Source organism: Lontra canadensis, unplaced genomic scaffold (assembly GCF_010015895.1).
Source record: "Lontra canadensis isolate GAN:19392208 unplaced genomic scaffold, GSC_riverotter_1.0 scaffold182, whole genome shotgun sequence".
Classification (NCBI taxonomy): domain Eukaryota; kingdom Metazoa; phylum Chordata; class Mammalia; order Carnivora; family Mustelidae; genus Lontra; species Lontra canadensis.
The window spans coordinates 2099030-2111695 of record NW_022631176.1 but is presented as its reverse complement, the minus strand read 5'-3'; the positions used below and the strand labels follow the sequence as shown (position 1 = coordinate 2111695).

The following is a 12666-nucleotide window of genomic DNA, read 5'->3' as shown; positions in this document are numbered from 1 at the left end:
CAGGCAGAGCCACCCCACAGAGGAGACAACATGGCATCGGCGAGAACAGAGCATAACCCTGACCTGCCTCGGAGAACACCCGTATGCAGCCCAGGGTCTCCGGGAGAGGGGACGGGACCCCTGTTACCAACGAGTCCAGAGTGTCACATCTCAGTGGAAGGACAGACACTCCGTTCTTATCTGGGACAGTCAGCCTCCTGCCCGAAAGCAAGCCAAAGTACGTTTTAAGTCACAGCCACAACCAATGAGCCATGTGAACGCATAAAAATAGAAGAGTTTACCAGTTCTGACAACCGGTGTGGGTTAGGCATTCTTCGTGTTAACAGAAATCAGCAAATGGTTTTCAGAACTGAGCATCAGGCCTTTGGAAGTACTCACACGCAGGCTAGCCATCAGTCCATAGGACTTTCCTGAACCATCCATCATGTTAAATTTAACCAGGGTTAAACACTGCGCCTGGCAAGCCGGCAGACTCCCTCAGGGACCCACGCTCAGAACCCGGGAAGATGCTGGCTGAGATAAAGCGGAAGCTCTAAGAGCACCTCCGAGCTCACAAAGAGGTGGGAAGATGAGAGCACGCCCAAACCTGCTGCGCCCTGGCCTGGCCCGCAGGGGACCAGAGCTGGGGGTCCCGCTGAGCCGGTGTCCCCAGCCACCCACGCAGCCAGTCTCTACCCTCTTGAGAGCCGTGTAGTGAGCCTTCCAGCAGTCTTCATCACGGCAAAGGCAGACAGGAGCTTGACGATCTCCGTTTACCTAAAAGTAATGCTGCCAGCCAGCCCACACCACCGCCTAGTGAGACGCGGGGTGGCTCGCTAGCCAGCAGGCCTTCTGGCGCGGGATGCAGGTACCACACAGGTGTAATGGGTCCCCTTTCAGCTGGATCCTCACTTTGAGGATTGTCAGGGAACACCTCAGGGAGAGGGTCCTTTCTGTCCTTTTCCCCCAGCTCCGGGGGCTGGGGTGTGACGGTGATGGTGACCCGGTGACCCGCAGCCCGACACACGAGCCTCGCCTGTCCCACCACCGCTGGATCCCACTCCCGAGAAGAGTGCCTCGCTCCCTCCCCTCGGACACTGGGACATCCCACAGTGTCCTCCATGGGACACGGCCCCCTCCCACCCCCCCAGGCCGACTCCAGGGGGCACTGTGAGATGCAAGGGCTCCACATCTGAAGCTTAGTGGCAGGCAGCGGGCACAGCCCTGGCACACGGCAGGCACTCGCCCGGCATTTCGTGAGTGCGGCCAGCTGACAGCTGGGCCGGGAGCCTTCCCAGATGCTCTGTTTACGGCACACGCGGCCTCACTAGATGATACAGAGGCTTTTGGAAGACCAGGGCTCGACGACGCTACAGACCCCTGAAAACGGCCGTCAGAGCACGTGGGTTTTTTGTACACGTGCCTTCCCCCCCAACTCAGAGACAGTCACCAACACCCAGTTCTGAGAATCGCTGGACCACACCACAGGCAGGGCAGCAGAGGCCTGGTGCTCCAAGACCGCGCTCCCTTAGGCTCCCGGTCGTGTCGTCATGGCGGGGCGTGGAGTCCCGAACGGCCACAGCCGCTCTCCCTGCACCAGGCTTCAGGGACATCACACACCTCGCCAGGCTCGCTGCTCTCCACACCTAGGCTGAATTTCTGGGAGGCGGGTGGGCGTTACAGGAAGTTGGATGTGGACGGCCTGGTCAACATCAGGGGAGCCACAAATGCCTACTCCGTGAATCCAAGAGCGAAGTTTCCACGGGCACCTACATCTCCTAAGGGCAGACACAGCTGGCAGAAAACAAATCCAGCTGCTTCAGGGCGTAAGGCACGTGCGGGAGCCCCTCCTTCCCAGACTGCAGCTGCTCAGAGATGGACAGGGCGTCCTAACGGGGGGCAGGGGGGCAGAGCAATACACCTAATTCCCTCCCAAAGCCCTTCTATTCAACTGGCTTCCCGCAAAAATCAGAGTCAATTTACTGATACTTTACGTGCTCTTCATCTCATATACATTTGACTCCCAGAAGAGAACCCTGGCGTTGAAAGGGCTCGGGGGGTGGGGCTGGTGAGCAAGCCCTTCCACATGAGCCAGTCTGAGAGCCAGTCCGGGGAAGACCAACAGCATGCGTGTGCCCTGAGCACGGAAACGGCTTCACCGAGAGCCGTGGAACCAACCCACCTGACTTACACAAGAAGCCGGGAGGCTAGAGTGTGCCCGGTGGCCCTGGGGCCTGGACTAAACCATCTCACCCGTCCAAATCCAGGTCCTGCAGACGGTCCTCCCCATGCCCCCCGCGGATGTTCCTAGTGAGTTTGATGGCTTTAAACCCTCTGTGTGCTTGAGGATTCCAGAATTCCTACCTCCAGCTCTGGGCTGCCTTGCACATTAACCGCCCACTCCACACCCGCACTGGGACGTCTGATAAACAATTCGCTCGGGTCCAGATCTGGATCCCTGCCTCCTCCCGGCACAGCCACTCTCTCAGGCAGTGCCTCCTGCTGGAGGGTCAGCTGCACCACTCGCTCCCTGCCCCGCCAGACCCCTGCTCTAAAGCTCCAGGAGCACTGCCTGTACCAGACAGAGCGGCCCCCCCCAACCCCGAAACCCTCCCCTCTCTCCCACCCGGGCCTAAGCCACATTCCCTGCCTCCTGTCCCACTGCTGAGGAGGGTTTACATGACTTCAAAATGTATTACTTTGACTCAAATAATTTAAAAAAAAAAATCTTAATTACAACCAGAGAGATAACGAGCGTCCGACTTTCCGCCTCCCTCTGAACGCCAGGGAGGAGGCCCAGAAACAGCCTTATTCCCGCTCCTCTTCAAGGTATTACTGCGTGTGTCCATCCAGCCACCATTACTAAATACGTCCTCGCAGGACAGAGGAGTCTAGGGGCTGGAGGCCCCACAGTATCCATGACAGACCAGTCCTGCCCTCCTGCTGCTTCAAGTGAGGCTATAAAGGAAACCAGATGAGAAACAAAGTAAGCTCAGACTCTGAGAATGGCCAAGACAACATAAAACCCTGTGAGAAGGACATGAATTGAGGAAGACCATCAGCACAGCCAGGGGAGGTCTGACCTGAGAGGATAGTGTTTAAGTCCAAGGAGGAGCCCATGCAAAGGCCCTGTGGTCAGATCCCACTTAGCACATTTCAGGAACAGGAAGAGCAGACTGGGGGGCAGTGGAAGTGAGCTTCTGGAATCTAATTGGGATGGGAAACCACAAGGAGGTTCTCAGAAGAGAGATAATGACATGGGGTTCACCTTCAGGATCACACTGGCTGCATGGGCTGCAGGAAGGCAGCACGAGGACCGGGGGCTGCAGCAGATGAGGCTGCTGATGGTCAGTGGCTGAGACCACGAGTGGACCTGGTGAGAAGCGCCAGACTTGGGGGGAAGATCCTGAAGGAGGTCCCCAAGGGCGTATAATGTGATTACACGTGGGTGTGAGGGACTAGAAGACTCGCAGGCGCCCGCTGCTCTGGCCTAAACTGGGGGTGTGAGGGCAATTCGGGGGTCCTGCTACAGAAGCTGTGGATTCAAGACGTCTGCTGCCCAGCCCAGGGGCGATGGCAAAAAGGCAGGGAAGCAGGGGCTACAGACACAGATCTGTATCAACAGGATGTGAGAACGTTTCCTGAGAATACAAACAACATACTTGAGAGCTGAATTTTACCAAAACTGGTCTTTGCTGTGTAGGATTTTCATATAAAAAGAAGTCAATAAAATGAAGACATTTATATTCAAGTAAGGTCTCTCACTAATTCTGGGACAGAGCAGGAGTTGGCAAATGTTTCCTACAAAGAACCAGACAGTAAATATATTACTCCTCGTGGACCAAGAGGCAAAACTGGGGGCATGATATACTCAGAGAATAAGAAAAAGTCCCACACATCTTTTAACTGATGAAATTCCAAATATAATAAAAATACCTGAGTGTTTTTTTGGGGGATACCGGTGTACAAATGGGAATAATGACAGTCTTCTCGCAAAGAATGACATTTCACTTAACTGGGGTTCAAAGCAGGCTGTAAAGATGGGTCGCACATGCCCAGGCAGTGCTGGACCCGGCCTGCAGGCCTCCCACCTGGCAGCTTCGTTCACGCTAGCTACACCTCCCTCCCCTCCACAAACTGGAATATTTGTTTCTGTTTTCCAAAAGTCACACTTTCAGACTCTTCTAACCTCAGCGGTTAATAACTTCAAAAGTATATTCAGACATATGGCAAAGACACAGGAGTAACAACTGTCCTCAGGCCCACCATTATCTGGGTTTCCCTGTATTCCCTTCCCTTCTGTGACCACACACTCAGGGGTTCCTGAGACATGGGTAGATTCTGGGGAGAGGATGGGAGGCATATTCTCAAACACCTGGGGTCTGATACCCGAGCTGGGTTCACAGTCATCTGGTAAACACACAAACGTGCAACACTGCAGACAATTTCCAGATCACAAATGAGGTGCCTTTACCCTACTTCACATTCAAGCTAAAGCTAGACTTCAGGGCGCAGAGCAGGGAGGTGAGGGGGGAGCCACTGGGTAAAAGAAGTGACTGCACAGGCCCTGGGGGCGGGCACAGCAGGATCACAGTCCTCCCTGGTAGTTAAGAGCTGACAGACCAGAGTCAGAATAAGTAATTTTCATGGTGATCTCACCATGTAACATAAAACTCTACAACACTACCTCTTCTTGGGGCGCCTGGGTGGCTCAGTGGGTTAAAGCCTCTGCTTTCGGCTCAGGTCACGATCCCAGGGTCCTGGGATTGAGCCCCACATCGGGCTCTCTGCTCAGCGGGGAGCCTGCTTCCTTCCTCTCTCTCTGCCTGCCTCTCTGCCTACTTGGGATCTCTGTCAAAAAAATAAATAAAATCTTAAAAAAAAGTCTTTAACGGGTGCCTGGGTGGCTCAGTGGGTTAAGTGTCTGCCTTTGGCTCAGGTCATGATCCCGGGGTCCTGGGATCGAGTCCTGCATGAGGCTCCTGGCTCAGTAGGAAGCCTGCTTTTCCCTCACTCTCTGCCTGCTGCTCTGCCTGCTTGTGTTCTGTCAAATAAATAAAATGTTAAAAAAAAATTCCCCAAACGAAAGACTTGTCTCAGTCACCAAAGCCTTAGACTATGAGAATCTGCATGGCTGCGGCAGTGACGAATGTCGTCCGTTCAGCTGGAAAACCACCCAAACCCGTCAGTTTCGCCCTATGAATACAGGACTCAGGGACATTCCACCAGGGCTTGAAAGCAATCGCTCTCTTCCTGGCAAGTAACACCTTCTTCTAGAAAGCTTCTTGTCTCCACCCACTACGTAAAGCCTTCAGCAGGGACCCTCACACAGCAAGTTTTGAGTTTTCAATACTGCATCGGTTTGCAGCCCGTTACATCGAAACGGGCTCTAGAGCGCTCTGGGCCAAGAGAAGGAGCAGCCCAAGTGGGACCTGGACCGCGGGCGGAGGCGCCTGCCGACGCGCGGGGACGGCCTGCCGACTGGGGCACAGCCGCTCCACACCCGCTTGGGGGCATTTTTGGGCTCTCACAGGAGAGCCCAAGACGGGCTTTCCGGACAAGGCTGCGCTTGGAAAGGAAGACAAAGGGTCTCGGAGGAGGCGGGAATGGTGTCCAGGAAGCGCCGCAGCGTCGGGAAAAAGGCTCAGACAGAGCTGCCAGCGCGGGCAGGACACGACCAGGAATGGGCGCAGAGCTGTGCGGCCCCCACAGCCCGGCAGCGACCACCACAGTCAGGACGAAGACAGAAGGCAAGCAAGCTCGGAGTTTTCGGAGCCGCAGAGGAGGCTGGTGAGAGAGAATTCCCAGAGCACGAAGGAAAGGAAAGGAAAGCGAGCCGCCCGAGCCGGACAGGGCCTGAGTGGGGCTGGGTAACTGGGCTTGCGGCCTGCTTCCGCGCAGCCCAGGAGAACTCACGACGGTTCTGCATTTCAGCCGCTGAAAACAAAACAGGACGTTTCAAGACACAAATGTCCTCTGGAATTTAAGTCCGGGCACCCGTGACCCCGGTCTGCTGCAGCCCAGCCACGTCCCCTCGACCTCCTGCCGGTGCTCGGCCCACAGAGACTGGGGACCCGCAGGACCCAAAACGTGACATGGGGACCTTCCCAGCAAGTCTGCAGACCGCACTGTCGCACTGCGAGAATGGAGGCCCCAAACCATACCTTTCTGGAACCAACACATTTTAAACTGCAACGGACAGAAGAGGTGTGAGCGAGAAAACTGGTCACCGACACGGAAGATGACGGACAGAGACGGACGGACCCACGAGACTCAACGGAAAACAGCCTCCAGGACCCAGAACCGAATCTCTGAATCTGTCTCCAGGACAACGGAGAAGTGTGCGCCAGGTCACCAGGCATCCAGCCAGAGCGTGCCAGGCCCCCGGTGGCGAGGTGGGGGAGCGGCCGGCCCCTTCCTCTCCCCAGCAACGTCCATGTCCAGAGCCCTCTTGGTAGCGCTCCTGGGCTCCAGACAATGGGACTGCGTTCGGTTCTCTCCGCCACAGTGCTCAGCGACGTGACCAAGCTCCGAGAATGGCGGCTGGGGGCAACGAGTGACAGCCAAGCAGCTAACAACTCCACACGACTGGTCGGTGGCGGCAGCCGGCTGGGCCAGGAAAGACCAGGCTGGATGCTAGCTTACAATGTTGGGGAAGGGAGACGCTCCCCGAGAACTGTACACCCAAACCAGCTTTCCTGTCTGCACCAGGGCAGGAGGCACTTCTTGGGCACGTAAGAACGCATGAACAAGACCCTCACCACACAGGTTCCTGAGGCCTGAAAGCGCAGAGGTGCCCCGGCGGAAGCCCAACCCTCAGGAGGGAGGCCAGCCGGCCGGGGGGCCCGGGCTGCAGAGTGAGCAGCGGCACGGCTCACGCTCTCACAACACAACACAAAGACGGCTTCCTGAAAATCCGGAGCTGGGGGGTGGAAAGGGAAGGGATTTAGGAGTATTTTAATTCCCTCCAGTTTCACAGTTAATTAAGGACATCTAAGATAAAAACAGAGCTTTTAAAAAAATCTACAATCTCAATCTCTTTAAATGTTCTCCTAATCTCCAGAACAGAATTCTTGATGTACGGAAGAAACTTTTATCTGAAAATCAGCAACCACTACCTTTTGATTTTTGATTATAGGGTCTTCTGCTAAATTCAAGTAAGATTAAAAAAGCTTACTTCTACTTTAACACAAATATCTCTCTCTGTACGTCCAACCTTCTCATCCCTGCTTGGCACAAAGCTCATCTTTGTGCTCCCGGTTGGGAGCTTCCCACTCTCCCTCGCCTCACCACACTCACATCAGTGTTTCCCGCTGCGTCAGGGATGCTCCCTCATGGTGAAACTATTTCTGGGTGGTGGAATCCTGGATAATATCTTTACTTTCTTCCTTCCATTTCCCTTCACTTACAATAAAGGCGTTTTTTAAAAAAAAGGGTTTCGAAGGTAAACAAAGCACTTCAAGGTCATGATTTTGCAGGAAAAAAGAAATGCCATGAACAACTCCAGCAAAATCACACTTTAAAAAAACAGCAGAAACAAGAAAATATCTAGTCTAGCCGCACAATACAGTTTAATTTCACTTCAGTTATTTATAGAATGAAACATGAAAAAAAACTGGGTTGGCATTTTATTTTTAAAAAACTGCATGCCACACCAGTGGGCAGTATTTCAGTATCCCTGTTTCCTGCATAATTAACTGTATTTACGACCCTCTTCAGCAAAGATTTACAGCTAAACAGCAGGAGAGAACCAAATAACAGAAAATGACTGTCAAGCTAACACAAGCAAATTGTTAGTTTTACACGTCTCTATTTAAGGTTCTTTTAAAAAAATTCTTTCCAAATAAAAACAGACGATTTTCTTCCGAGGATGCCTCTAACCAGGAAAATCTCTCACTGGAAAGAAGTCAATCCCAAGTAATGGCCTGAGGGGATTCTTAGTCCTGGGCTAAAAGAAAGAATGGGAAAAGCTTGGTGACTCCGGCTCTGATGGGCCTCGTGGGCCCCAGGCTCCTGTGGGAAGGGCTGACAGACAGTGCTCAGACCGTGCGTTAACAACACAGGCCTGCAAGAGCCCCTTGGGGTGCTGGGGTAGTCTCACAGAATCATCCCACCCATCCCTGTGCTTTTTCTGGGAAGGGGACAGTCACCAACACAGTCCAAGAGGCACAGCCCGGCAGGTGATGCAGCGGGTCCCCACGGAGCCCCACTCCTACAGGTCAGCTGACCTGCTGGAGGCGCTTCTCTCCTTCTACACCTGCTCCACTCCTGGCCCCGCCCCTGTGCACGGACTGGGTCCCCTCCGTCCTCTCCCGAGGGCACACAGGGCATGTCAGTCTCCCACCAGCACTAGAAATCTGGCTTGCGAGGACACTCCCGTAGCCCCTTCCTCCCGTGCGGGTCCCAGGTGGACAGAGGCCGCCAGCCCACCAGCACTCGCTCCCGCCGCGGCGCAGGTCCCACCAGCATGGCTTCTCTGTAACTTCTCCCATCACAAAGGACTTCAAGCTCACTAATGTCAAATAACACTTTCAACGGCACAGAAACCCTGACTGCACCCCAAGGCTTACACCTCTCGTGCTCGAGCATGCCGCCCAGGGCCCACGACCGTCTTGCATCCTGCACACGTGCGCTGCAGTCTGGCGCGACGGCGACCCTGGCTCGCACTCCCCGCGGGCTGGGCTCTAGAGCCAGCAGGAACGATGCCATTCGGGGGAACTGCGAGGGGAAACCTTGGAAAAAACTGTGTGGCCATGTTACCTCCCTGAATTACTCACACGGCAGTCTGCGTTTCTGCTGCACATTTTTCTCTCCCATTTGACTATAAAAGCTGCTGGTGTGTTAGACCCTTCTGCTTCCTCAATCAGTGTTTTTCTCTTAGCAGAATCTAGTCATCTGTTGGCTTAAAGAACAGAATCCTTCACTGGTTAAAGTCTCCTGACTTTGCAGGGAGCTGTCCACGCAGCACCTCCGCCCGGAAGCCACCAGGCTGCTGGGTAAAAGGCGGGGCTCTTCCCCGGGGACCCCCTTCCTTCCAGGCTGCCTGCATCTCCTTCCCCACCCACTTCCGAGCGTGGGTCTCAGGGCTCTGGCTCACGAACACTTGGAAGGCGCCCCTGGTTTGCGTGTGGGGCGAGCCGGTAACGGGACATGCTGCACCCTAGGGTCGGGAGGCTCCTCTCCAGCAGCCTGGGCCTGTTTTCCCAACAGAGCTCTCCTGTGAAATGATTTCTTCCACAGAAGCTACCGTGATGACATATTTAATTAAAATTTATGCAAATGGATGGAAGGACAACTGCTTAGAAGACTGTGCAGGGGGCGCCTGGGTGGCTCAGTGGGTTAAAGCCTCTGCCTTCAGCTCAGGTCATGATTCCAGGATCCTGGGATCAAGCCCCGCATCGGGCTCTCTGCTTAGCGGGGAGCCTGCTTCCCTTCCTCTCTCTCTGCTTGCCTCTCTGCCTACTTGTGATCTCTGTCTGTCAAATAAATAAATAAAATCTTCAAAAAAAAAGAAAACTGTAAAAAAAAAAAAAAAAAAAAGACTGTGCAGAACCAGGGAAGAGGACGGGGCATGAGAGCTGTCACATCACAGATGCCACCCAAACTCTGCTCTGAGTGCCGGCACCCCTCACCACACGGCATCCAGCGCGGAGGGGGGCCGTCCCAGGCGACTGGCCAACAGCCCAGCTTGTGTCCTCGTCACGAGATGGTTCAGGTCTGCAGGCACCACTTCTAGACCGGTTCTTAGCACAGAGCTGGTTTGAACCACCACCTCGTCAGGCCCCAAGAGGTCTTCCCTGTAACATTTCATGGACTACCAGACGGGACTCATTTCCCTTCACCGCGCCTCCTTCTCAAACCTTTCATATTCTTGTTTTTTTTTTTTTTAATAACCATAGAATCTACAGACGAAAACAAACATCTTTGAAAACCTGAATACAGGTGCTCACACGTACTTGTGCCAGGGCTCTTCCTGGAAACTGGATCAGTGTGTCCAGCCGTCCAGGCCTCTTACCTCACCCCACGAGCACTGGACCCTGGACCATGGCCGCTGCGGCCACCCTGGGGCTGATGCTATCGTAGTCCCCACTAGGCACGGCCCCTCTCCCTCTGCACAGCCCAGCTTCAGAGGGCCCGTGCTCAGGCGTGCAGTTCTATACTGTCTGCTGTCCAGTTTCTGGCCTCCCCACGTCGATGGGACGGCTCTCGCTTTGGTAACGAGGTGTCTGCCTGAAGTGCGGACACCTCACAGTCTGCCTCCCTAGCCTCTAGAGCAGCTCTGGGACAGCCTGTTGCCCTCGCGCCTGCGGCCCATAAAGGGGATGTCTACAAGCAGCACCCACTGGGCCACGTGTTTTCTTGGCCTGCCTTGCATTTTTACAAAATATGATGTGACTGCCGACACCTGCAAATCGAGAAAGTTCACCTGAACATTTTAGATTTCTTGCCTCTCTGCAAACTCTGGCACCCGGTCCCTGACTCTGGCACAGCCGCGTGTGAGCTACCACGGGTCCTGTCAGCGCTGTTCTTTCAGCTCTTGGGTTAGACAGTTGAGCTGTGAGGCTGAGCACCAGGCGCGAGTCCCAGACACCCTACCTGCACCCGCCTGTCAGGCTGTGCTGCGTGGAGGCAGGCGCTAACTGGCGCCCCCTGCTGGAGCACTTCCTGGGGGGGGGCTGGGGTCCCGGCAGGGAGTCGCACCTGGTGCACCTGCCTTTTGTCTGAGGAGGGACTGGCTGGCATCAGTGGGGCTCTGCAAGCCCATAGGGAGCCTAAGTCACAGAGCAGCCACCGGGCCAGCTGTGTGGCGGGGTCTCCCAACCCAGTGCCATGGGGGCAGCGCACATGCTGCCCACCACCACCCTCGCTACTGAACCCATGTGCTCCATGACACAGAGTGACGAGATGGGGATAGTCACCCTGCCCCTGAATTTCCTCTCTTCTGTGCCAGACAGTTCAACAGCTCCACAGACCTAGTGGATGCACACGGACAAGGTGTTTAACTTGCAGAAGTTCAATCACAGGTGTGAAACTGGAGAACGAGGAAGCCGAGGGATGTTCCACTCAGCCAACTTCCACGGTCACTCCTGGCTCCCACTCACCTGTGGGACCCTGTCGTCCACACAGCACTCCCCGCCGTGAGCACTGCAAACCCCCAGTCCTTCACAAGGCTTTCAGGATACGCACATTAAGTTCCCTCAAGTCACTGACGTGTAAAGCCTGCAGATGTCACTTCAGCCCATCAGTCACACACGGCCACGGGCCGCGCCAGCACAGGGGCGCAGGGGGCTCTGGCTACTATTTTGGACAGACACTCAAATAATGAGCAGCCTATGTCTTAAAAGAGAATTACTCTCTGGATGACCTCTTGCTCTCTGTGACGAGCTTTATGGATAGATCACCCAATCGGATCTGTCGGTGCAAGACCACGAACCCCCACAGCCATCCTGAAGCCTCTGCCCTCGTTCATCGTTAACTTCTGAGTAACTTTAAAAAGATCGGATAAAGAGACCGAGCTCCAATACTTTCAAAGGATTACTTGAACAAAACCTCAAGATTTGCCTTCTATTAATAATCTTCTGGTAATTAAGAAGATAAAAGGCCAGCAAGCAGGCTGGACAGAAGGGAACATACAAGCCAGAATGCTGAGGCACACATCGCACGCTAGCTCGAGCTGTCTTTTGCAGGAAAGCAACATGCGGACAGCGCCGCAGCCCGCCAGTGTCCACGCTCCCTGGGCTTCGTAACAGAGCTTCAACTTCAGTTAGGGCCGTGGCATGTTGGACTCCAGCCCCCACTGCAGGCCAGGAGACCACACGACACTGTCCTGTCTGCGAGGGTCAAAGGGAGGCACCAGGCATGGCTTCTTGGGTGGGAGGGGCGGGGCACCCTTCAAAGAAGGGCAAAGTCCCCAAACACCTGCTTTCTGTCCTCGCCCTTCTTCTTTACCCTTCCTGGAAGGCACGGCTGACACTGGACACAGAGCAGCCATCTGTCACCATTAGGGGACGCACGACAGGATGAGGCCACATACCGAGGACAGCTACCCACGAAAACCCAAGGGACCGAGTCCTCCCAGCACCTCCACCGGCCCCGTGCTGCATGCACGGCTGTCGTGCGGCCCGGCTGGGTTGGCTGTGCAGCAGGCCACGGGCCGGGAGGCGCACAGCGAGGTACTCACAGTCAGCGGCGTACTCCGCCTGGGAGGGCTGTGCACTGCCGTCCGCCGAGGGGGGGGTGGGAGCGGGGCTGTCGGCCTGGGCTTTACGGACCAGCGCGGCAAGGGGGTGATCCGGGTCCACCACCTTCAAAGGCTGCAGACAGAGAGGATGTGTGGTCACATCATTCCCATACCCGGAGTCAATGGGAACCCTTTTGTGGCCAAGAAGGCTCAACTCAACCACAGAACACAGTGTTTTGGAGCATGGTGGACGCGCTTCAGGACACGGAGAGAGCCCGAATGACCGTGGCCATGCTCTACGTGGCTGCTCGTGAGTCCCAGGGGAAGCGAGGGAACACATGGCTTCCACCTTCTAGTAACCACTCGGGAAAGGAAGGCCGGATGGCCAGGATTGTATTGCCACCCATAAAAGTGCGAGCCACCAAGCAAACAACAAAAATGCAAAACAGACTTTGATGATGATAAAGTAAGATACAAAAAAAATGGCCGCTTCGTGATTTCCCAAA

General features: G+C 55.0%; 1 protein-coding gene across 3 annotated transcripts in view; it reads right to left on the bottom strand.

Annotated features, from left to right (window-relative positions):
* Positions 1 to 12666, bottom strand: part of SFSWAP (splicing factor SWAP) — a 66942-nt gene that overhangs the window by 39141 nt on the left and 15135 nt on the right. For all 3 annotated transcript variants that reach the window (XM_032846901.1, XM_032846899.1, XM_032846900.1), the window contains one exon: positions 12161 to 12293. In XM_032846901.1, the coding sequence (XP_032702792.1) occupies positions 12161 to 12293 (133 nt within the window). The remainder of the gene's footprint in view (positions 1 to 12160; positions 12294 to 12666) is intronic.